At 48.8% G+C, this 22,685-nt stretch overlaps 1 protein-coding gene across 2 annotated transcripts in view; it reads left to right on the forward strand.

Moving 5' to 3' along the window:
- The window catches only part of LOC118503336 (toll-like receptor 6), a 45,789-nt gene extending 23,768 nt beyond the window's left edge, over positions 1–22,021 (forward strand). For both annotated transcript variants that reach the window (XM_036036501.1, XM_036036500.1), the window contains exon 2: positions 13,798–22,021. In XM_036036501.1, the coding sequence (XP_035892394.1) occupies positions 14,974–19,332 (4,359 nt within the window). In that variant the 5' untranslated portion in view covers positions 13,798–14,973 and the 3' untranslated portion in view covers positions 19,333–22,021. The remainder of the gene's footprint in view (positions 1–13,797) is intronic.
- Positions 22,022–22,685: the final 664 nt, after the last annotated feature.

Raw genomic sequence — 22,685 nt, forward strand, 5'->3', positions numbered from 1 at the left:
TCGATAAATCGCAATCAAATAATAACAGTCGTTCAGTTGGTGTTTGCGGCACATGGGATTTGCACCCGGGTTAGCGAAGGGTCAGACGAGTGCCCATTCGGGACGAGTGTCGAGATAACATAGGGTGCCGAGGAAAGTGTCGCTGCAGTTTCGAATGTGTCCTCCTATTATGACACCCCACGTGCGTGTGTATGTGTATGTGTGTGGAATGACGATCGCATTGATTGGCACTAATTATGTGTCCGGTATGGGCGGGCAGGGATAGCTTGCATCTGGGAAGTGCAGTCCACGTGTGCAGGACTGGTAATGACAGTTGTTCAAACAAGAGCGGTTGTCAGGCGGTGCCCGATGAGATGTGGAAGGGCGCAAGTGATTGAGAGCTTGTAAATTGTTTGTGCAACGGTGCACAAAAACTGTTCTAGCGCCATGTGAGCGGTCATTATGTGGCTCTAAGAGAGGGAAAAGTGAAACACGGTATCACTCAGGGGTTGGTGCTTTTGCATGATTGGAGTCGAATTTTTTTGCGCTGTTGTATGGCTTGCCATTGAAAACTCATCATCGGCACGGGAGTAATGTTTATGCATCATGCTGCTTGACAAAGGGTGTGACATTATTCTGACCATCGTTAATCAATATGTTGACTGCACTTGTGCCCGATGCAGTGCAGATTCGTGGCCGTGAAGCGATATTTAATAAAACTTTTTTATGTCCCACCCCGTCAGACCTAGCGCCTACCGGCGACCATTCGCTTTAAGATGGCCAGAGCCAGCTAATTAGTCATTTTACAGCGCATTGCGTGACCCGTCTCTCGAAACCCCGCACTAATGACGTTCGGTACTAAAGAAAGATCGAAAGCCACGTGGTGCCCATTGCCGAACCGCTGTCCTTTTGCTCGTTTGCCCATGTCGTGTTCCGGACTTTTTTCCATGTCCTGATTTGCTGACCATCTGGTGCGTTGACCCTCGGTGCTATCTCGTTGCCATTATTCGCCCTCTTGTTGTTCCAACGGCCGGGTCCTGCGTCCCTTCGTCCTGGCGGTACATATTTATCTTACCGCTGACGCCGAAAAGAGCCGCAGTTGAGAGGAAATTTTTATCTCATACGGCAACTGGAGTGCCATTAAGTTGTCATCCCGCTGCAAAGCATAAATTCCGTACCAGCACACCAGCAGCGGCAATAGCGCTGGACGCAGTTTTCCAGTACGCCATTGCAATAGTGGTCTACATGGTCACACACACACCAGGAAAGTTCCGAGGGGCAGCGGTGTGGAGGCAAAAATTTATCGCAAGTTTGGGAAATCCGAGAGTCATCCACAACCAGCACCACCAGTCACCGCCACCAGTCCCGCCAGTCAGCCGATTGTTCCGCTCTCCGCACGATACGGATCCGATCATTTTGCTGCTGGCTTGAGCTCGGTGAAAGTTTTATCGCCACAATGAATTTTCATTTGGTTTGAATATTGATTTTGCCGTGAATTTGGGGCGACGCCAGGGCGGAACGCGCCGTGACGGAAGGACGGCAAATAATGTAGAAACAGCGTACTGAAAAAAAGACTCGCAAGCTTCTTCTTAATTCGCTTGGAAAATTATCCTCCACATTTTTTTTGCAGCCCCGGAGCAAGGATGGCCCAGGAGTTGTGGCAAAAGTTCACAATTTCCTCAGCAGGAGCAGCATTTTTCTCGATTTTCCTTTTTATCGGTTGTGCTTTGCGGTGTGGTGGAGGTAAAGTTTCGAATCGTATCATTTCGAGTTGAAAAGAGATGAAACGGTCTCATGATGACGATGATTCGCCGGGAAGTGGTGTCTAGATCGCCTTGATCGTTGCGTCCTCTTGCGCACCGAGCAAATGATACAAATAAGGATGACTTCAATAAAGAGCCCATGATAATAATAATAACAATAATAATTTTTGGCATCTTTATAATTTTATCAAACTTTTGCTCGCTGCTGGGCTGCTACTGCCACCGAGCGCTACACACGGTAAAGGTAAAGTTTTGCCTCTTTCTATACATCTTCTCTGCCGAGCGCGACATTCGGTTCACATACGCAAAGGCGTGATGTGCAAAGTGCAGAGAAGGAACTTTTGCGCTAAAGGGAGAAACTGTGCAAAAAGCAGGGAAGACTTTTGACTTTTTGACGGCAGCCGGCAGTCGTAGCCAGCGACAGCCAGCAAGCCGTCAACAACGGGGAGCTGTACACGGCGCAAGAGGCGAAGGGATTCTTATCAGCGGCACGTTGTCAAAGATACGAATTTTCCAGACATTGCCACTGGGTAGTTTCGTGCAGGATATCTAAAATGTGCATGATTGCGAGAGAGAGAGAGAGAGAGAGAGAAAGAGGGAGAGAGAGAGAGAGAGGGAAAACATGTTGGGAGTGTAGGAAAAGTGAGATAACTTTTCCAGCATCCAGCATCCAACGTGTGCAGCAGGGAGAGGGAGGCAGTGAGGCGGGCACGGAAGCCGAGCGGTGGCGTCGGCACTGGTCGTTGTTAGAAAACATGCTGACTAACAATAATAACACTCGAGATGAGATGAAATGTTTGGCCTGCTCGCTAGTATTTTGCCAACCACTGCCGACATACCTTCAAACACAGGCGCAAAGCACAAACACGCAAAAATGGTCCGTTTCATGTGACATCGGAGGGCGTTTCGGGCGGCACAATGCATACAGCGAAGGAGGCATGTCAGGGCGCGGGCCACGCTGGGGCAAGATCGTACATGAAACTCTGGCAATTTGTTCGGAAGTTTACTAACAAACTGCCAGTACACATATTTTTGGTAAAACAAACCGTCGCTGGTCAGGACTGTTGGTGAAGCCCGAACCAGAAAGAAGTGAACATTCTGCAGCAGTTCATTTCCTTGTGGCGCGCGTAGGATGGAAGTGAACCGTGGGTGCACGCTAGTGGTTGTAGTCTGATGTTGGGCCAGCGCTTCGCTCGACGATTCGAATACTTTAAACTGAAGGAACAAACAGTGATAGAAAAATGTGCAGAAAACCCCACATCAGTTCTGAGGAAGAAGCAAAAAATGGCGGAAAGCATAGACGCGACGCGAGCGCAATTTGTAAGAGGCACATTTGCACTCATGAATATGAACGCGTGAAACTTGTGCAATAATTTCTAAGCATATTAGACCTTCTAATTGTTCGACGGTGCTTGTCGATGATGCTCGCCCACAACAACTTTCCATTCGAAAGCACATACAGCATACAGCTTCGCATGTCGTGGTTTTGCATAACATGCTGCATGTTTGGCAGCGCATTGGCACCCTGTCTGGGTGAATTCTTTTCCACTCCGCTCACAACACCCGCCGCCCATCATCCTTCCCCACCTCTGGGTTTGTTTGTTGTGCTGAGGAGCAAATTTTATGACATCCTAAGGTGTCGTTGAGTGTACTAAGTTTGTTGGTTTGGATACCTACCTGCCTCCGTGTACTCTGTCCGTACGCTGGCCCAACTACCGGGCGCTCGCTGGCTCTAATTCGGTTAGGCTATTAGTCCACGCCCTCCGTTGCGCTGACTGGGAGGCATACAGCACCAAGGAAGACACCAAGAATCGTGCTGCACTGCAAGCGAACGGAGAACTCGTGGTGCTGTGTGTGTGTGTGTGTGTGTGTGTGTGTGTGTGAGCCTCTTAATTGGAACACTTTTGACTCAACATCAATGACGTGTCTGAAATTCTAATATCTCTGCTGGGAGACGGAAAACTTTCGACATTAAAATATTCAGCCACTGTGTGTGGGGTGCTTTCGCCAGGAAAAAGGGACGCGCCTTTCGTTTGACGAAGGTTCCCGGGTTGGTTGGTATGTCGGTATGGCGAGCCAGTATATTTGCGAAGAATTTCTCGTCGAGTCGGCCTCTGTCAGGCTCAAGCATTCACGTGCTTTTTCTGTTGATTCTGCGGTGAAGAAGTCGAGCATGACACAATTTCTGACGCGCGCCAAGCTCCTTCGCCCAAGCGCTGGAAGCGCATCAATGCCAGCATTATGCTAAACACGCTAAGCTGGTTATGCAATAGCCCTGTACAGCGACCGGCAACTGGCGTTCGCTCTGGCGAGGAAATGTTGCGAGCGTACGTAAACAAGGGCCAGCATTCGGCAGGCCCATTTATGCTACCACACCACACTGTTGCTGCGGGTGTATGTGTGTCAGCGCGCGGATCAGCAATCAAATGTCATGTTTTCACTACCACACAGACACGCTGTGGTGAGCATGTGAGCGGTGAGCGATGAGCATAAAATTCACCACGAGTGAGATGAGCCGACAGCGATGGTTTTCACGCGATGCAGGGAACGTCAATTCGACAGTTGATAGACTGAGGATGTTGCCAGCACCCATGGCTACATAACTGGAAGAACTGGGCCTAAAGAACGGAAAATTCTTCTTGGAACTGGCGGTTCAAGGAAATAATCAGTTCAAAGCGAAAGATCTTACGTGAGTGTAATGCAATAAGCGTACACCAATGAGCCTTCTCCATCACATCAAATGTGGTGTTAAGCAAAAAAGAAGACGAAAAAGAAGAACTAACCCTATCAAATTCTAATTTTAATTGCATGCACTGAACTGAAGCTCCCTGCAAGAACGGCACGAAAGTCAAGAAGTAAGCCAAAAAGTCGAGCGACATTGGTTTTTCTCCGTCGTTTGCTCGTTCATTCTCGTTCGCTTGGCCGTTTGGTCGTTCGTTTTATGAGCACTCAGTGAAGAGGGTTCGGTTAGACTAAATGTAGGACAAACAAGTGCACCACCTTCCACGGCTGCTGGAATTGGTTTTCGTGCCACACGGTACCGGTTGCTGTTGCTTCCAGTGTTGTCTTCTTTCGTGGCTCCATCTCCCGGCTGCCCCAGCCGACCGCACGCTCCACCAACGCGTCGCAAGCGTGCTAGCACTGACGCCTGCGTGACTTCCCTGGCAAATGCTTAGAGCTCTCCGCTTCTCCTCTCCTTTGTGATTACTCGTTTTCCGTTGTCTTCGCTGTCCCCACCGCTGCAGAACGAGCTGTATCCTGAACGGCCTTCGGCGTGCCCATATAAGCCCATAAGCGAGCGGGGAGCAAAAGGAATAGGTCGGTTGGAAAACAATAAACATAATGAAATATTCGGTCAACTTTCCTTTTTCGAGCACCACGAGACCTTGGTCAGTCGGGGCGGGGAGCGAAGCAAGAGCGCAAGGCAGCATTGGGGGACACGTTCAGTAAGGAAAATTCCGTTTTCCGTTCACTTTTCGGGGCTGTGTGCCCGGAGAACCACCAAGGACAGTGAGGACACGCAATGGACAAGCGAGATCTCGCCAGGAAAACAGAACTGGTAGGACTACTAAAGGGATGTCACCCACAACCGTACTAGATGGAGTTCAAGCGCATAACTCGCTTGGTGGCGTATTTCGGAGAAATTATTTTTCACTGGCCATAAATTCCTGCACTTCCGGTACAGGAACAAGCGTTCGTGCGTGTGTGTGTGTATGGGTGGATGTGTATGGAAGTGGGTGAATCTGAGCGGTTTGTTTCTCCTTCTCTCCATGACGAAACCCGAGCGATGGTAGACTTCGATGTGCATTCGCCAAGTTTTTGGAGTGGTTAGTAGTAAATCATGCCACATTGCAACTTTTGGCAGCGAGCATTGGCAGCAGAAGAGTAAGAGAGAGAAAGAGAGAGACTGATAGTGTGTAAGGTCGTGCAGAAGGGTGTATGGATAAACTTTTATGCCCCACAAAGAGCTCCAGAACTGTGTGGCTGTGGCTACAAATTCCATTCCATCGATTCTTCTCATTGCAAGGCTCCTTTCTTCCCATTTTCACTCGGGCCATGGTTGAGCCAGCCAGCGTTGTTGGCTGCTAACTATGCTAGATCCGGTAAAGTGGTTCACAAATAAGCATATGCAATTTAGGTGCATTACTGGTGCAGCTGCTTACACCGAGACATCGGCGGAGAGGGGTCGGTAAAGCGGCTTACGAAATTCTACAGCACACACCCGGCAGGCACACGCTCTCTGGTTGCGGTTTGTCTCTGGACTAGTGAGTCTAGGGTTGCGCATCATGAACATTGGGCGAATTTGTAAGTTAAATTTACTGAAGCACAAGCTCAGATGCTCCGGCGGGCGCTTCTTTAGCATGCCATGTGATGCCACTCCCGCCCCGGCTGTCGATGCCGAAAATAAAGCGTTATCATATTTCGGGTGGAACCCGCTGGCATCATGATAATGCTTTTGGGAAATCTTTAACGAAGCGTCGCATTATTTTACCCCGTTTGCCATTCCTTGGAACTTTAATTAAAGACCCAATTAACACGCATCGTAGTTGGAGTAATCAGTAGTTTTTAACCGTACGCCCTTCGACCCGGTTTCCCATAAGTTAGTAAAAGTGCCGGCGTAGGTCGTTGTCGCCGGTGCCCTCACTTAATAACAGCCGGGTATTAATATTTTAAAGTGCCTATGATTGCTTTAACACCTGTACGGCCGGCGCTCGCAGTTGGCATCGCTGTAGTACACTGTGCAGCGCCTTTCGCTACAAAACCGGCTATTAAAGGTTGATTTCACTATGGCGAACCCTCGAGGGCGTCGTCCGTGTTTCCCGGTTTGTTTGACAAGTCCTACCGAGACCTGTCGGTTGCGGTCTGCATAGTATCGCAATTCTTAACCGCTCCACACCGATTACAAACCATGCTATTCATGCCTTACGGGACATTTGGCGGCAACTGACAACCCGAACGCCCGCACCGGGGAAACTGTTGATGAGAATTCCATGAAGCCTTCTTCGTTGCACAAAATATTACCGCCGTCAACAATCGACAAACTTTAATCGATGCCATTCACTCTCCCACTCGTTCGCTATCAAGTTTCCATCTGTTCGGGATGCTAGCGCGGGCTGTAGTGCAGACAAAGAGCAGAAACTTTTCCGCATCGTGGCTCCGTCTATAAAGGGTTTCGCGATAAAGGTCCGTATGCCGGGTTTAGTCGCAGCGGGTAAACCACAGAACATGGAAATCGATTGTAGGTTGACGGTTGATTTCCAACCTTCGCCTAGCTACAGTTTGTGTCATTTTGCGCCCGCACTAGTCTTGGATAATTAACTCAATTACAGGTAGGAAAATTAATTAAATGGAAAGTGTAGTTTTCACATCAATGGTGAATCGATAACGATATAAAGACGTCCTCAGTAACTGGCTTGAGAAAGGCAAGATGTGATGATGATAATCGATGTAACCATCTCCGGATCCGGATCTGCTCTGACGGGCGTTGAATTGAATTCCCGAGAATTCGATATGAAGGAATATATTTACGCTTACCTTGAATTTGTATGATCGCTCGAGCGGTTCGTAAATTGGCTAGAAAATCTGTATCATTTGGTGGTATAAATACCTTCAGTATTCCCTTTGGCCTCTTTAGATCTAAAATGTTGTTGAATTATTTTTTTACGTTGTGGAAAGAGGAATGAATGGAAGAAAATGTTACTGATCGTACTTTCCTTAGGCAATAAATGCTACATTCTAAAACCGGACCGTTTTATAATTTCCTTCGAATATTGTGCCACTTGTAAATCAACCCACCTTCGTTGTACTCGTGTAACAAGAGACAAATAAATGTGACTTATCGTTCTTTGATTATGAGTTATTGTCATTGCCATAGAAGCGAGGAGAAAGGAGCGGACAAAAGAGGCTCACTGCGCGGAAAGGCAGGATGTGCTTGGCAGCGTTTTTTTTTTAAATGGGGCAAAATGATTCGCCTGTCCTGAAGCATCCTTCGATGCCGGTGGCAGAAACTTCACATCGAAAAGCTCCAATTTCGTCAAGCGATGGGGCGGTTTCGGATTTCAGTTCCTTTGCACATTTTTTTCGCAGCCAAAGCCTCCCAGTGGGAATGTCCCGCAGCAGACACAATTTTTGGTAGGATTTAACCTAACAGTGTAGCAGTGTTTTCGTGTGCCCAACCGTTCTCTCTTGCGCTCTGCACATCGCTGAATTGTCGCTGTTGTCGTTGGGAATCAAAAATTTATCGTTTAATTGCTTTAACATTGATTGAATGTACGGACGGAGGCTGTGTTACGTGGCGGAGGGAAAATAAATTGATTTTCCCACCACCATCACCGCCATCACTGCCGAGCACCGCACCAGAATGTTTTATTGCGCTTTCCGGACGACAAACGAGGCTGTGGTCATTAATTTTTAAAACGGAACATTTCCCAACAACCCGGGCCCGATCCTCACCGAGCCGAGCGTAATTGCAATCGCCGCCGTGGTGGCAAGAGATATAAACGGTACATGACAGTGTGATTTCGGAAAATTTTACAAAATATTTTACATGCAAAATTAATACGAACCGTTTTGACAGTTGGCTGCCGGGCTGCGCTGGGTAAGGGGCGACCTCGGACACAGTCGCAACATGCTGCATGCTGCCACAAAAAGCACCCAAAAGATAGCAAGCATAGAGCCGTAGGAGCTTTGGGGGGGGGGGGGCGGCGGAAGGGAGGAGGGATTTTCCGAGGGAGGGAAAGGTGGCCACGTAAGGGTCGTGTTTGCTACCACGCTTTGTGTTTGGCCGGCAGAAGTGCATTTAAGCTTCTATGTATTGTTTTTGCCGAGCCGGGCTCCATTTGTGTGCTGGCGCACTATCTAGCGCCAGTATGTGGAAAAAAGGGCGTCATATAGATTGGCCCGAAGGTCCAGGCATTGGTTTTATTTCTTTGGCACCAGCACAGTGGGTTTTTTTTCCTCCTGTGCTGTTGCTCGCACTCTGCTCCCGCTTCGTTTGCACTGTTTTATCAGTGAATTTTTATTTCATTTTTCGCGGTCATTATCCAATACGCTGAGCTGTGCTTTGGTGTGTGCGGGGGGCGGGGGGGGTTGTGGAGCGGGAAGCGGGAGGTCCCCGTACACGAAGGAAGCGACGAACATTGGCCAACATGAGCCAGTTTGTTGCGTTCGGTGTGTTTGCAGCGTTTCATTTAACACTGGGTTTCAATTTTATTCACATTCTACACAGCTTCCCCGATTGCAGCCACGGGAGAACCAGGAATCCTTCTCCGTTGGTCCTCCTTTGCACATTTAAAATTGAACGTAATGCAAATGAATTTGGCGTTTGGCGGTGTCGGCAACATGCCCAACTCGGTATGGGCATGAGAAGAGGACAAACAAAAAAAAAGCGGCGCTTCGTGTAGCATGCAATACAATGGAGTTAAACATAAATTAAATAAAATGCCCGAACAGGCACTAGCAAAAGATAGTGGTGAATAATGGAATATGGCGTCGGGGGCGCGAGTGCAGCCCGGTGAACCCAACGCCACAATCCGCCACCCATCGCTAGTTGTTACTGCTGCCGCTGGGGCTAAAATTGTGAAACATTTGCTGATGTGAAAGCAAACACCGACGGCAAAGGCAATCTCATAAGTAACCTTATCACGCGTTCTTTGTGCGTTATGGTCCAAAAATGTGCAATCGGCAATAAATGCATTTGCAAGGGCCGTCTTTTAAACGCCACCACCCAACAATGTGCCGAACTGGGCATCGATCAGTCGTATCGGTCTATTAATCCTTTTTTGCTTAAAGCAACCACCAAACGTTTATAGGGTGAGAATAAGCTATGAATTCGATGAACGAAGGGTCTGAGTTCTGATTCCCTGAAACTGTTTCGCCAATAAAGATATTCCCGAATGGGGCAGCTCGTTCCTATTCAAGCAGCATCTTCTACCTTCATCGATATGGTATTAAGTGCACTCGATTATGATTGCTCGTGAGCCGGTAAGAAAGGGCCGAAGAGAAATTCTCGCTCCCATCGAGCAATAAACGATTGATAGTAATGTCTTCATTAAATCACCTACTCATCGGTTATAGCTCTCAGTTATCTGGCAATGGCATTAGCGATACATTCTAGCGGAGCCGCTTCACAGAGCGGAATAGCGCACCAGCGCCATGTTGATGAAAATGTGTGTTTCCAAAAATAAATTCAACACACTGGGAAACGAAGATGGTTTCGTCGAAGGCGAGGAAATGTATGCAAATTGCAGATAAATATGATGCTTTCGAACACATTCCAGCAAAGTGTACAATTTTGAAGACGCGGGAGATATCCTCAATATTGTAACGATCGGTACGCACGCGTGTTTGGCATTGGACAGAAGCGTACAAAATGGAAACGGTAAAAAATGGCCCAAATTATGATTATGGAAGGAATCACAGTCGTCCGGGTGACACGCTGCGCAAGCAGGGAGACCTCTAGTGACACGATGTTCGTCGTCAGCAAATGATGCATGAGCCTGGAGGAGGTTCCCGGCCCATATCATGGACACACCCCGCCCTTACATGACGTTGGCCAAACGGAGAAAGCATTGCGAGGTGATAAATGGTAGCAAATAACGATAAAACACCAACAAGCGCTGTTACGTACCACCGGTAGCGCCGTCCGGCAGCAATGCCAAAGGTCTCGCCAAGAAGAGAAATCATGCGTGCTCATTACGGTTAATGGCAACGACAAACGTCCGTGCAATCTTTGGCCATGTGTGCGGTGCGGTTCTGTTTTTAATGATGGCACTGCAATGAACTGGAAAAATACAACTGTACCTTTTTATGACGCAATCTTCGCCCGGCTTGTCTCGCTTCGCTTCCGTTTCCGATAAAGTGATAATCCGACTCTGCTCTGATTAATTACCATAACCTTCCACATCATCAACGGGTTGCCAACCGAACCGGGTGGACAGCAAATTTACATTTCGATACGAGTTGCGGGTCAGTTACCATAATGGTTTGTTGTTTCCCCCTCGCTGCCGGATGCTCACGGGGCGCCCGGGCCACGATGCAATGCTTTACAGTTGATTGAGTTTAACAAGGTTAGAATGAAGCTATGCGGGTAGCCGTCGGTTATTAAATTAGTTACTGGCACGGTGATCCCCAGGACGTCAGCAAAGCGTGGTGCGCTCTGGCCTAGAGCCTTAGCCGGGGTGTCAAAATCTCATATTTAAGAGTGCAAATTTCCTCCAATCATGGTCACATACTTGGTCGTGGCGGTGCGGTTAGGAAATCGCCTCAATGATGCATGATTCTGAAGGGAAAAAGGTCCCACCATTCCACCAGCAGCGTGCTCGCCTCGAAAGCCGGAACGAAAACAAAACTAAATCCCAAGTGATTGACACTTTACGTGATCGTCGTTTGGGTCGGAGAATGCTCCGAAGCAACTTTCGGACAGTTCCCCTGTTCCTTGTTCACTTGTGGTTCGGCGCGGCTCATAAATGGATGATTTAACGTCCGGAGAGGAGCCGATACGACAAACTAAAACCTTTCTGTGAGCATTACGTTCTCCGGCACTGACGCAAAAACAAAACTCCTCAGACAAAAAAAAACGGAACAAATGCTGTTCTCCTAAGCTTTTCCAATCTGTTAGATGAAGTTTTTTCGTTCTGAATGCGCTTGGTAGGAGAGTCGAGCGACGACGACCGCAAGGTGGACAGGGACGAAGGTTATCACAGAGCTGCTGGCTGATTGATTTGGGGTATTTGAGTGTCAATCACCCGACCGAGGGACCCTTTTTCCTCAAGAATCTGCTTCCCATGCGGCAAGGGAGGTAGAGAAAGTTTTTCACAATTCAACTTAATGTTGCGTACCTTGACCCGATTTTCGTGCTCTGTCGGTGCAACTGTACGTGGAGTTTACTCGTGTTTCTGCTCGTTTTACAAATTAAACGGCAAGCATTTTAAGCACTACAAAACAAAACTAGTCTCCTAAGACTCTCGGGTTTGAATATTTGGCTTTGAACAAGTTTTTAGTTTAAAATATTCATGACACTAGAGGCAAGTGGGCGAGATCCTCATAACACGCCAATATCTAGTGCAAAAAGTGATTGATTCTCCGACAACTTTGGCCGGGCAGGCAATGTATAATAGATCGATCAAATTCAAAAGCCTCTTCAATAATTCTACATGAGCACAGGCCAAGCTACTAGACGCCCTACGACAGGCCAGATTGGCTTGTTATCGTGGCTTTACCCAAAAAAGGACATTCGTGCAATGTCGCACAGACCAGCACAGAACAGCACTTTGAAGGGAATATGATTCTATTGAATCGTTTTCGGCGCCCAATTGAATAGGGGCCAGCCAAGGGCTCTTTTGGGAGCAGATACCCGTGTTTTCCGGCAATCGTGTCACGCAACATACCCCGCCGCGTCGTCTAGGACTCGGAGCCCGAAACAGATGAGGTTCTCGGCCGGGACGAGCCTCCCTTTATGATTATGATGATGTTTATTATGACCGGGGGGCAAATTGTTTGTGATGCGTAAAATTTGAGCGTCATCGGTGCGTGGGTCAACGCGTTGGCGAACACGTTTTTGTTTTGCTTCCGATCGCATTCGCCCCGTCGGTTCGGCTGGAAGCCGCTTAGCTGTGCGTGGCGAGCTTGGCGTATTTATTTTACTCATCAAACATTACGACCGCCAGGACTCCGGCGAGGACAATCATGCCAATGTCAAATGTTGCCGAATGAAAATCAATTGATTGCGATCGTTCCACGGTCTACGGTTTGCTTACCGGCGGGCGGCCAGAAACGGGACGGACCAGGCCAGGCCCGTCATCTCCGTCACCAACGAATTACATCGATTTGAGGTTATGTTTTCCGCATCGCATGATTTCACTGGCAGCAGCAGCGGAGTTTTTGGGAGGACCGAGGACAGAATACTTTGCCCGCTGTGCAGCTGGTCAGTTTGCGAATGCGATTGGACAATTAATGTAATTTTAATGAGATTTTGATTTAAGTGCACTTTATCGGTGGAAAATGGTCGAACACACACACACACGCACATTTCGTTTCGATCTGATCCGGATTCACGCGAGCACTGCAAACGGTACAGTATTGCGGATTACGGCACCAGATCGGGTGCACTTGGGTGATGAATTGTCCACCGATATGCCGGGACAATCGGTGAGCTGATTAAGAATTTTAAATTACACTCGCTTCGCGACTGCCCTACGCGGTGCTGCATCGGTCGGTGAATACATCGAACACGCAAAGTCCGACCAGTCTGGCTGGCTAGGTCGGTATGTGTGTGTGTGTGAGAGAGAGCCAATGGACGGGATAAGCCGTGCCCCACAGCAACACCTCGCCAGGCTGTTGATCCGGGATGTTCCAGTGGTCGATGCGGATGCAGGTGGATTAATTCGAGATGCTCACGTGTGTAACGTTCACTTTACAAATGATTGCGGACTGGGAACACCATCGAATGTGGTCTCCTTATGCGGCTAGTGTCACTATCCTCGCGGTGCAGATCCAAATTTGCATTCTGAGCTGGAATTTGATCCTTTTATTTGCTCCGTTTTGCCTGTTTTTCACTACGGCACAACGCGATCGCAGCACAAGAACCCTTTTGCGAAATAGCAAAGAGAAAAGAAGCGACACTGGAAAAAAAAACGGAACGAAACTCCCGAACGGAAATCATTTGACTGCAAAAGCATGCTCGATTTAAGATGCAGTTTCAACCACAATAGCACCGTACCTTTCGTTCAAGTGCCCTCGAGGCACGGAAAGCAGTATCAATCGGCAGGCACCGGATAATTTAAAACCGTTTCTCTTTCGTTTGGTGTAATGAGTATGAGGCAGTTTTTTTTGTGTAGCCCTGTATTGCGCAGATATTTGTGCGGAGAGAAAAAGGAGAAAACGGTCCATAATAGTCGCAGGCAGTTTTCGTCTCGCTAGAATGGAAACTATATTTAAGCCCTTCCCGGACAGCCACCGTTCGTCAGCATCAACAAAATATTCTTTTGCATTTTTCTTCATGCGTTGGATTTACCTTTCCCTCTGTTGTTCTCGTCTATCCCACCTCTGCTTGCAGGAGCTCTTCCGTTGCAGTAATTAAAATTAGAGCGTAAGGAGCGTGCCCTGGATGAGGATTATTGTGAGGAACGGAACGAAAGGACCTTGAAAAAAAATCCCATCCGTCCGGCAACTGCTGCTGCAGAGAAGTGGTGGGATAGCTGTGACCAAAACACTCCCATAGGACATCATTAGAAGCGGCATAAACGGTGGCGTAACTATTGCCATCCGTTCACTCCCGAACGCAAAACCCGCACAGGAACGAAAGAGAGGACAGTACGGTGACGGTGAACTTGTGAGCAAGTGGTGGTGAATATGTTGCCAGAAAGATGAGCATAAAGGCAAAAGCATAAGCATCCGTGGTGAGTTTGTTCGGTTCGGGTAAGTTCGGGAACTGTTCGGTTCTGCAGACGCGTCCACACGCGAGTGCCGATCGGCTTGCGTACACGGCGTGGCCAGCATATCGATGAGAACGGCGAGCATAACCGCGTGAGCATGGCCAACAACACATCTTGTTAGTACAAACTGAGCAAGCAACGCGTGCGGACGTTCGAGTGCGGCCGCTTCCAACACACGTGCCCAAACACGGCATAAAGGAATCAATAGCGAAACATTAGGCCCTGCAAGTAGTGAGTGTGTGCGGCGTGAATTGAAACGAATTGTACGCAGATTGACGTGCACACAGTGAAGTTTAACGGCATTATCAAGTTCTACAGCAAGGCAAGTGAGTGCAAGCGTGCGAGGCCTCTTAAGGATGTAAATAGAGTTTTGAACAAGAAGTGCTTGTTGTGTGAATGTGTGTTTTGTGCTCGACGTATGCGAAAGGGCGCGTTGTTATGAATTTTAAGTTTTCCCCGACGAGTGCTCGTTGACGATGGTTAGCGTTTCGGAGTGCGTTTATGTTACCACGATTTAATAGAGCCGGGAGAAATTGTTGTTGTTTCGTGCTAGCTTACCCATCGCCTGATACGAATTCCCTGCGAAAGGCTGCAGTGAGCTAAGTGAGCTAAATTCAGCGCCCGAATGTTGTGCCCAGCAGTGAGTGTCCGGAAAAGTCCTTACGCGGATCAGTAGTTACGAAGGGAAAGCGCCAACGGGGTGGATAGGAAAATTGCGTTTTTATGTGTAGGAAAGTAAGTGGCAGTCTGTGCGAGCGTTGTATTGCGTGACGACTGGCAGCAACGAACGCCACAGCATGAGTCGTTGTGAGCTACTGTTGCCGGCCCTGCTGCTGCTGGTGTCGGTGCAGGTGAACTACAGTTTGCAGTACGATTCGGCTGAATCTTCCCGGTACTATCATCCGACGGGGGCCGGGAGCGAATCCGGCAGCAATCTGCGCTACGATGCGCCCGACGACTGCAAGTACCGCATCCTGCCCGGCAACGAGGTCGACCTGGCGTGCAATCTGCGCACGGTGAACAGTGAATTTGACAACACGAACTTCAGTGTGATTCCGGCCGAACATACGGCCGCCCTCTCCATCCTCTGCAATGAAGCGATCATGGCGCGGAGCAAGCTGCTGCCCAACTCGTTTGTGCACCTGGTGCGGCTAAAGGCGCTGTCGCTGGAGTTCTGCAAGATCGCCAAGTTTTCCAGCACGGTACTGGCTGGCTTGGGCGATTTGCGCAACTTTACCCTGCGTACGCACAACATCGCATGGCCCGAGCTGAATCTCGAGATCGAGCCGGACGCGTTCGGGTATACGCGCAATCTGGAGGTGCTCGATCTGAGCACGAACAACATTTGGTCGCTTCCGGATCACTTGTTTTGCTCGCTTACCGGTCTGCGGTCGCTCAACATCAGCTCAAACCGACTGCAGGACGTTAACGATCTAGGGTTCCGTGAGAAAGGTGTAAAGGACGAGCTGGAAGCTTCGGAAGGCCACAAATCGAACAGTTCCGGATCGGTCGCACCACCGGTGAGCTGTGCGCTGGATCTAGAAGATCTGGATGTATCGAAAAACCATTTCGTGCTGCTGCCGGCCGCCGGTTTCGGCATGCTGAAGCGGCTAAAGATGCTGAAAATTCATGACAATGAGATCTCGATGGTAGGGGATAAGGCGCTGAGCGGGCTGAAGGAGCTGCAGATCCTTGATTTGAGTTCGAACAAGCTGGTCGCGTTGCCCACCGATCTGTTCCGTGATCCTGCCCAGTCCATTCAGGAGATTTACCTGCAGAACAATTCGATCAGCGTACTTTCGCCGGGTTTGTTCTCCAAGCTGGAGCAGCTGCAAGCGCTGGATCTGTCGCAGAATCAGCTGACGTCGGCGTGGGTTAACCGGGAAACGTTTGGGGGTCTCATTCGCCTGGTGCTACTCAACTTGGCCAGCAACAAGATAACGAAGCTTGAGTCGGAAATCTTTTCCGACCTGTATACGTTGCAGATTTTGAACTTGCGCCATAATCAGTTGGAAATCATAGCAGCGGATACCTTTTCCCCGATGAATAATCTTCACACACTGCTTCTGTCGCACAACAAGCTCAAGTATTTGGATGCATATTCGTTGAACGGGCTATACGCGCTGTCCCTGCTGTCTCTAGACAACAACGCCCTGACCGGCGTACATCCAGAAGCATTCCGTAACTGCAGCTCACTGCAAGATCTCAATCTGAACGGGAACGAGCTCACACAGGTCCCGCTCGCCCTGAAAGACATGCGCCTGCTGAGAACTGTCGACCTGGGCGAGAATTCCATCAGTATTATCGAAGAGCCGGGTTTCCGGGGCATGAACAATCTGTACGGGCTCAGGCTGATAAGCAACAACATCGAAAACATTACCCGGAAAGCATTCAAAGATCTGCCCAGCCTGCAGATCCTAAACGTGGCACGTAACAAAATCTCGTACATTGAGAAGGGTGCATTCGAACCGGCGGTCAGTGTGCAAGCGATCAGGCTCGACGGTAACCTGCTGACCGATATCGACGGTCTCTTCACCAGCATGCCAAATCTGGTGTGGCTCAACATTTCCGACAACAAACTGGAGCACTTTGATTACTCTCAAATTCCTCCCCACCTGCAGTGGTTGGATCTGCACCGGAACGAGCTTACCGAGCTGACTAATCGATACGGCTTGGACAACCAGTTGCACTTGCAGACGCTCGATGCAAGCTTCAATCGGCTGACACGCGTAACGCCGGCTACCATTCCGAACAGCATCGAGTTCCTGTTCCTGAACGACAATCTGATCGTTCACGTGGAGCCGCACTGTTTCACGCACAAGACGAACCTTACCCGAGTCGATCTGTACGCAAATCAGCTGACCAGCCTAGACATAAAGGCCCTTCGATTGCAGCCCGTGCCGGAAGATAAACAGATTCCGGAGTTTTACATCGGTGGGAACCCGTTCGTGTGTGATTGTAACATTGACTGGTTGCAGAAAATCAATCACGTGACGTCACGCCAATACCCTACGATCAACGACATCGAAACCGTGTACTGTAAGCTGATGTACAATAGGGAGCGCTCGTACATTCCACTGATCGAAGCAGAACCGAAGCATTTCCTGTGCAGCTACAACACCCATTGCTTTGCCCTGTGCCATTGCTGTGAGTTTGACGCGTGCGACTGCGAGATGACGTGCCCGAACAACTGCGCCTGCTATCACGATAACAGCTGGTCAACGAACATTGTCGAGTGCTCGGCTGCCGGTTATACGGACATTCCGAATAACATCCCGATGGATACGACCGAGGTGTACATCGATGGCAACAATTTGGTCGAATTGTCCGGCCATAGTTTCATCGGGCGGAAAAATCTGCGTGTTCTGTATGCTAATCATTCCAACATCGAAGCCATTTACAACACGACCTTCATCGGGTTGCGCCGTCTAACGATTCTGCATTTGGAGAATAACGCCATCCGCAAGCTGTACGGGCACGAGTTTTCCGCACTGGAAAGCCTTCGTGAGCTTTACCTGCAAGGGAACCGTATTGCCTACATCGAGGATCACACGTTTGCCGAGTTGCGTAAGCTGGAAGTGCTTCGGCTAGATGGCAATCGTATCACCAGCTTCGAAGTGTGGCAACTGTCGGCCAATCCGTATCTGGTAGAGATCGCACTGGCCAACAATCTGTGGACGTGTGATTGTGGCTTCGTGAACAAGCTGCGTAACTACTTGCAGTCGAACGCGGATAAGATAGTGGATGCGAATGAAATCTCGTGCAGTTACAACAACGCGACCAGCATTCTGCGTGACAATGGCACCAAATGCACGTTCCGCGAGGGAATGTCTTCGATTGTGCATCGGCAGGAGATAGAAGATATGTTGCCGCTCCTGCTGGTGGCCACGTGTGCGTTCGTTGGTTTTTTCGGGTTGATCTTCGGTATCTTCTGCTATCGCAAGGAGCTGAAAGTGTGGGTCCATTCGGGCCTGTGCTACAAGTCGGGAACGTTTGTGAACGAGTACGATAAGGATCGGCTGTATGACGCGTACATCACGTACTCGCTTCAAGACGAACACTTTGTGAGTCAAATTTTGACCTCCACGCTCGAGAACGACATCGGTTTCCGGCTGTGTTTGCACTATCGGGATCTGAACGCCAACGCTTATCTCGCGGACACGATCGTCGAAGCGGTGGAAAGCTCGAAACGAGCGATCCTCGTGCTGTCCAAGAGCTTCCTGTACAACGAATGGACGCGGTTCGAGTTCAAGGGTGCCATCCACGAGGTGCTGAAGCGTCGCCGGAAGCTCATCATCATCCTGTACGGTGATCTCCCGCAGCGCGATCTCGACGCCGACATGCGGCTGTACCTGCGCACCAACACATGTATCGAGTGGGACGACAAGAAGTTCTGGCAGAAGCTGCGCATTGCGCTGCCGCACGTGAAGAAGAGCAACTGTCTCAACAAACGGTCCGCGATCAACATCTACGCCACCGCCGGCAACGACTACAACACGCCGGGTCGTCCATCGACGCTGGGCCCGGCAGTGGCCAGCACGCGCCTGGATGGGCCCCAGCACCACAGTTACGCCACGATCGGTCCTAACTGTCCCAGAAACTGTGATAATTACGATACGGTTAGCAATTGTAAATACAACACCACCCAGCACCAGACCCACCACGAGCGGCGGATGAATGCAGACTTCGGACGGAAGGCCACCGAAGGCCGCCAGCACGAGTACGCAGTGCCGTCCAACTGTCTGCTGGACACGACGCACGAAACGTACAACACAACGGCAAGCTGCGAGCGCATTGCCGGCGAAACCTTCGAGTGCACCTCCACGAGCTCGAAGTTCTCTACATCCTCGCGAGGATCGGGCAGCGACTCGGGCAGTCACTCGATCTCCTCCGCACACCACGACTTCCAGGGGCAGAACCGGTCACCGAACGGCTGTCCGCCGAATCTGTTGTCCACTACCAACTTTTCCTACAACCACCATCCGCACCATCACCATAACGGAAGCAGTCGGAGTAAGCCTGCGACCGGGCCGGACAGCGTCGGCGGCGGAAAAGGTCCTGGCGACAAGAGCGTTCCGGGCACACTCTCCGGGACGGACAGCAGAGGTGGCAACAATTTTAATGATAGAAGACTGCCACAGGCTATGTGGGCATAACGATTACTTAAGAGCAGCAGGTTAGTTAATTATTTTTATCGTTAGATGTAAGGACGATCCCAGCCGGATGGATCGCGATTTCGGTCAAACGAGCGCGTGTTGATCGAGTGTGAGTGAGAATGTCTGTGAGATGGAAGAAGAAGAGAAAGCAAGAGAGAGAGAGAGAGAGAGAGAACGGGCGAAAAGACTGCCAGTGTTCGCGGCGACGTTGTTAGAAGGACAAATCAACCGACTTGTCTCTTTAGGTTGTTAGATTTTACTTTCGAACGAATCATTTCTTCTTCGTTCCCTCTCTTGTTCCCAAGCCTCTGGAATCTTCCGGGCTGGGATAACGCACGCACGAAACATAGTTACTAATTAGCGATTATAGGCCCTCCCGCAGATAATATTCCACTGTAGATGATACTCCTTAAAGTAATGAACCAGGGATTAAAAAACCAAAATTCCCAACGCGGGAAACACGTTTCTGTAGCAACCCGCAGCGGACGCGAGAACGAGATGGAGAGGAGATTGGGCCACACGTTTGAGGGAGATGGGGAAAAGAAACCAAAAGAAAGGATGCCTGCGAGACGCTCACACGCAACTCCTGCAATTTCGAACGTCGTTGTGTGCGCTTGTTGAGTCCACGCAGTGCCTTCGAGGAGATCGGAAACCAAGCGCAAAGGGAAACCTAACGAAGGAACGCATAAATGCAATGAAACGAGCGAGTGGGGTTGTTGAGAGAAATAAAACCCAGTGAAATATGGCGGTTTTCCCAAAAGCGACAGGAGGTGACAGGACGGATGAACGGACCAGGAATATTGTCATAAAAGGAAGAGGCATAGCAGGACAAGGCAGAAGTATTCTAGTCAAAGCAGGCATGAGCTGGGTTCTAATCGCTTAGAAAATCAATCGTTTCTTGTAGATGAGGCTGCGCAGGGGTTGAGAATCGTGGCCTAGAACCGGGGCAGCCAGCAAACGGGCACAGCAGCAGGGTCAGCAGCAGCAGAGGGCATTCTAGGGTCCCTAGATAGACGAGTTCTAATCTAATTTTTCACGCTTCACCAGCATCGAAATGGAAGGCTTCGTAAAGAGTTTAGCGGTCGAGAAGACGAAGAAGAAGGCAGAGAAGGACAAGAAGAAGCACCAGGCACAAGGATTTCAAAATACCCCCCATGAAACGGAAAATTTAATGTAAAATTATTCTCCGCTTCGGTGCTGCGTGACACGCAGGAAACGCGACGCACATTCAGATTAATTACTTCACTGCAAGACAATGTTCTACATTGCACGTGTTTTGAGCATCGGACGAAGCAGTGGGAGAAGCTGAGTAAGCGGTTTTGGGGGTTCTACAGACGCTCACGATCATCCTATCCGTTCCGACCGACTTCAATCGATCGAGCTAAATGGAATGTTAATCCTTGTATTTAATTTGCTTTTTCCTTGGGCAACAAATTGATTATGCCCGTGTTTATTGGGGAGTTTGGCAGGGGGAACGCCGTGAAAACAGAGACAAAGCGAGATTTTCCAGGTTTCCGAGATTTTGGTGGACTTTCGTGTGCGTGTGTGTGAATGAGTGAACGAGTGAATGAATCACCGCATCAGCGCATACGATGCCGTTTGTTGTGTTTATGTTTTTCTTTTCTTTCGATACCTCACACGCGGAATGAATGAATGGGTGGCAAGTGTGCGTTGAACAGTGGTCCGTTGCAACAGCAAAGAGACAAAGCGTTTGTACATACGAAGAAGCCAGACGATTAAGAGTGTAGCATACTAGAAGGGCGAGGAAAATAAGCAAAGGAAAACCAACGATCGAACGAACCAGGCTTTGAGGGGCAGAAATTGAATATTTAACAAGCAATGTACATATTTTCGAGGACGCATCAGACGCATCCTTCCTTCTTCTTTAGGCAGCATAAGGTAAGAGAAGAAACATTTGCATCTGACGGAAACTTTTTTGGAGACGTAATGCAGACGCAAACAGTTGCAAGTACTAAACAAACACACACACACACACACAAATAACATTTACTAAGTCAGCTCGGAGTGGTAGGAATATTCAGAAATTGATAGACAAAATTATCATTAATACTCGCTGAAACAAGTTATCTCCAACACACAACCAGCTTAAATAGACGAACCCGATCGGATGTACATAGGAAAGCGAACACACAGCCACACGAATGCAAACGCAGTCCATTATCTCCCAATGGCACAGGAATGTACCTAAAGGCGTCAATCCTTTATTCACTAGAACCAACAACAAGTAAAAAACGCATTGTAATTACACTTCGATTCTTCTAGAAAGCACTGGTGTGATGAGGCTGCACTGGGCCTAGAATTACCAAACCACAACGTTTTCTTTTTCTCCTAAACCGAGACAACACAGAAACTATACAGAAAGTGAAATAGAAAGCTAAAACATTCCGAAAACCAGCGACATACACACGCGAAGACGGATATTTTATTTACCCAAAGCATACAAACACCATCACTCCGAAGCAAAAGTGCATGCCATTTACAGCTGGAAGTAAGAAGGAGATCGAATGCACCGCCATCATTACCATTGGACATAGGACACAAGCAAGGGAAAAACTCCGAGAAGAGACAGAGCGAGAGAATTATTAAAAGTAAACTTAAACAACGCATAGTTTCACAACAAAAGTAAGGAAATAAAAACAAAACTATAATTTATTTATGAAAATTGAAATCAATGAAAAATGTGTCTTCATTGCTGTGGACGAGCTATCGAAAGAAACTGTTGAGTTGTTGCTGGAAACGTGAAACGAAGGTAACGTAAAACAACTGTCGCGGTAAGTACAAATCTTAAATTTAACAAATGAAATATCTCGTTTAGATTTTAAGGAAGAGCAATCTACCAACAGAGACTTGAGGGAGAAAATATAAATTTTAAACAGGTGATAAGCTCCACTTTCTTTTCCATTACGCAGCGCTGATAGAAAGTCCAGACATTTACACCTCGTGGGCCATTTTTGAAAACAGACAGTGGCACCATTGGCACACGAAAACACACGCATAGTACGCACTATCGCGCTGAAGTAAACGCCCAAGAAAGAGGCCCAATCAAGGGTGAAAAACGTATCATCATCTCAGATCTAAAAAAAAATACTCGAGGGAAAATGTTTTTTGTTCGTTCTGGCTGAGCTTGGTGAACTTTCGCCCGGGATGAATTTCTCGTCGTGGTGAAGTTTTGAGGGGCCGACTTCATTGCGACGCTTTCGAGCGTGTCCACAATGCGTCTCTCAGCCTGTGTGTGTGTGTGTGTGATTGGGTTGCAGTGTGCCGCGGCCTAATCCGCGGAATCAATCAACTGGAGCCACTCCTACACGCATCGAGCCCAATTGTTCGCGATG

Source organism: Anopheles stephensi, chromosome 2 (assembly GCF_013141755.1).
Source record: "Anopheles stephensi strain Indian chromosome 2, UCI_ANSTEP_V1.0, whole genome shotgun sequence".
Classification (NCBI taxonomy): domain Eukaryota; kingdom Metazoa; phylum Arthropoda; class Insecta; order Diptera; family Culicidae; genus Anopheles; species Anopheles stephensi.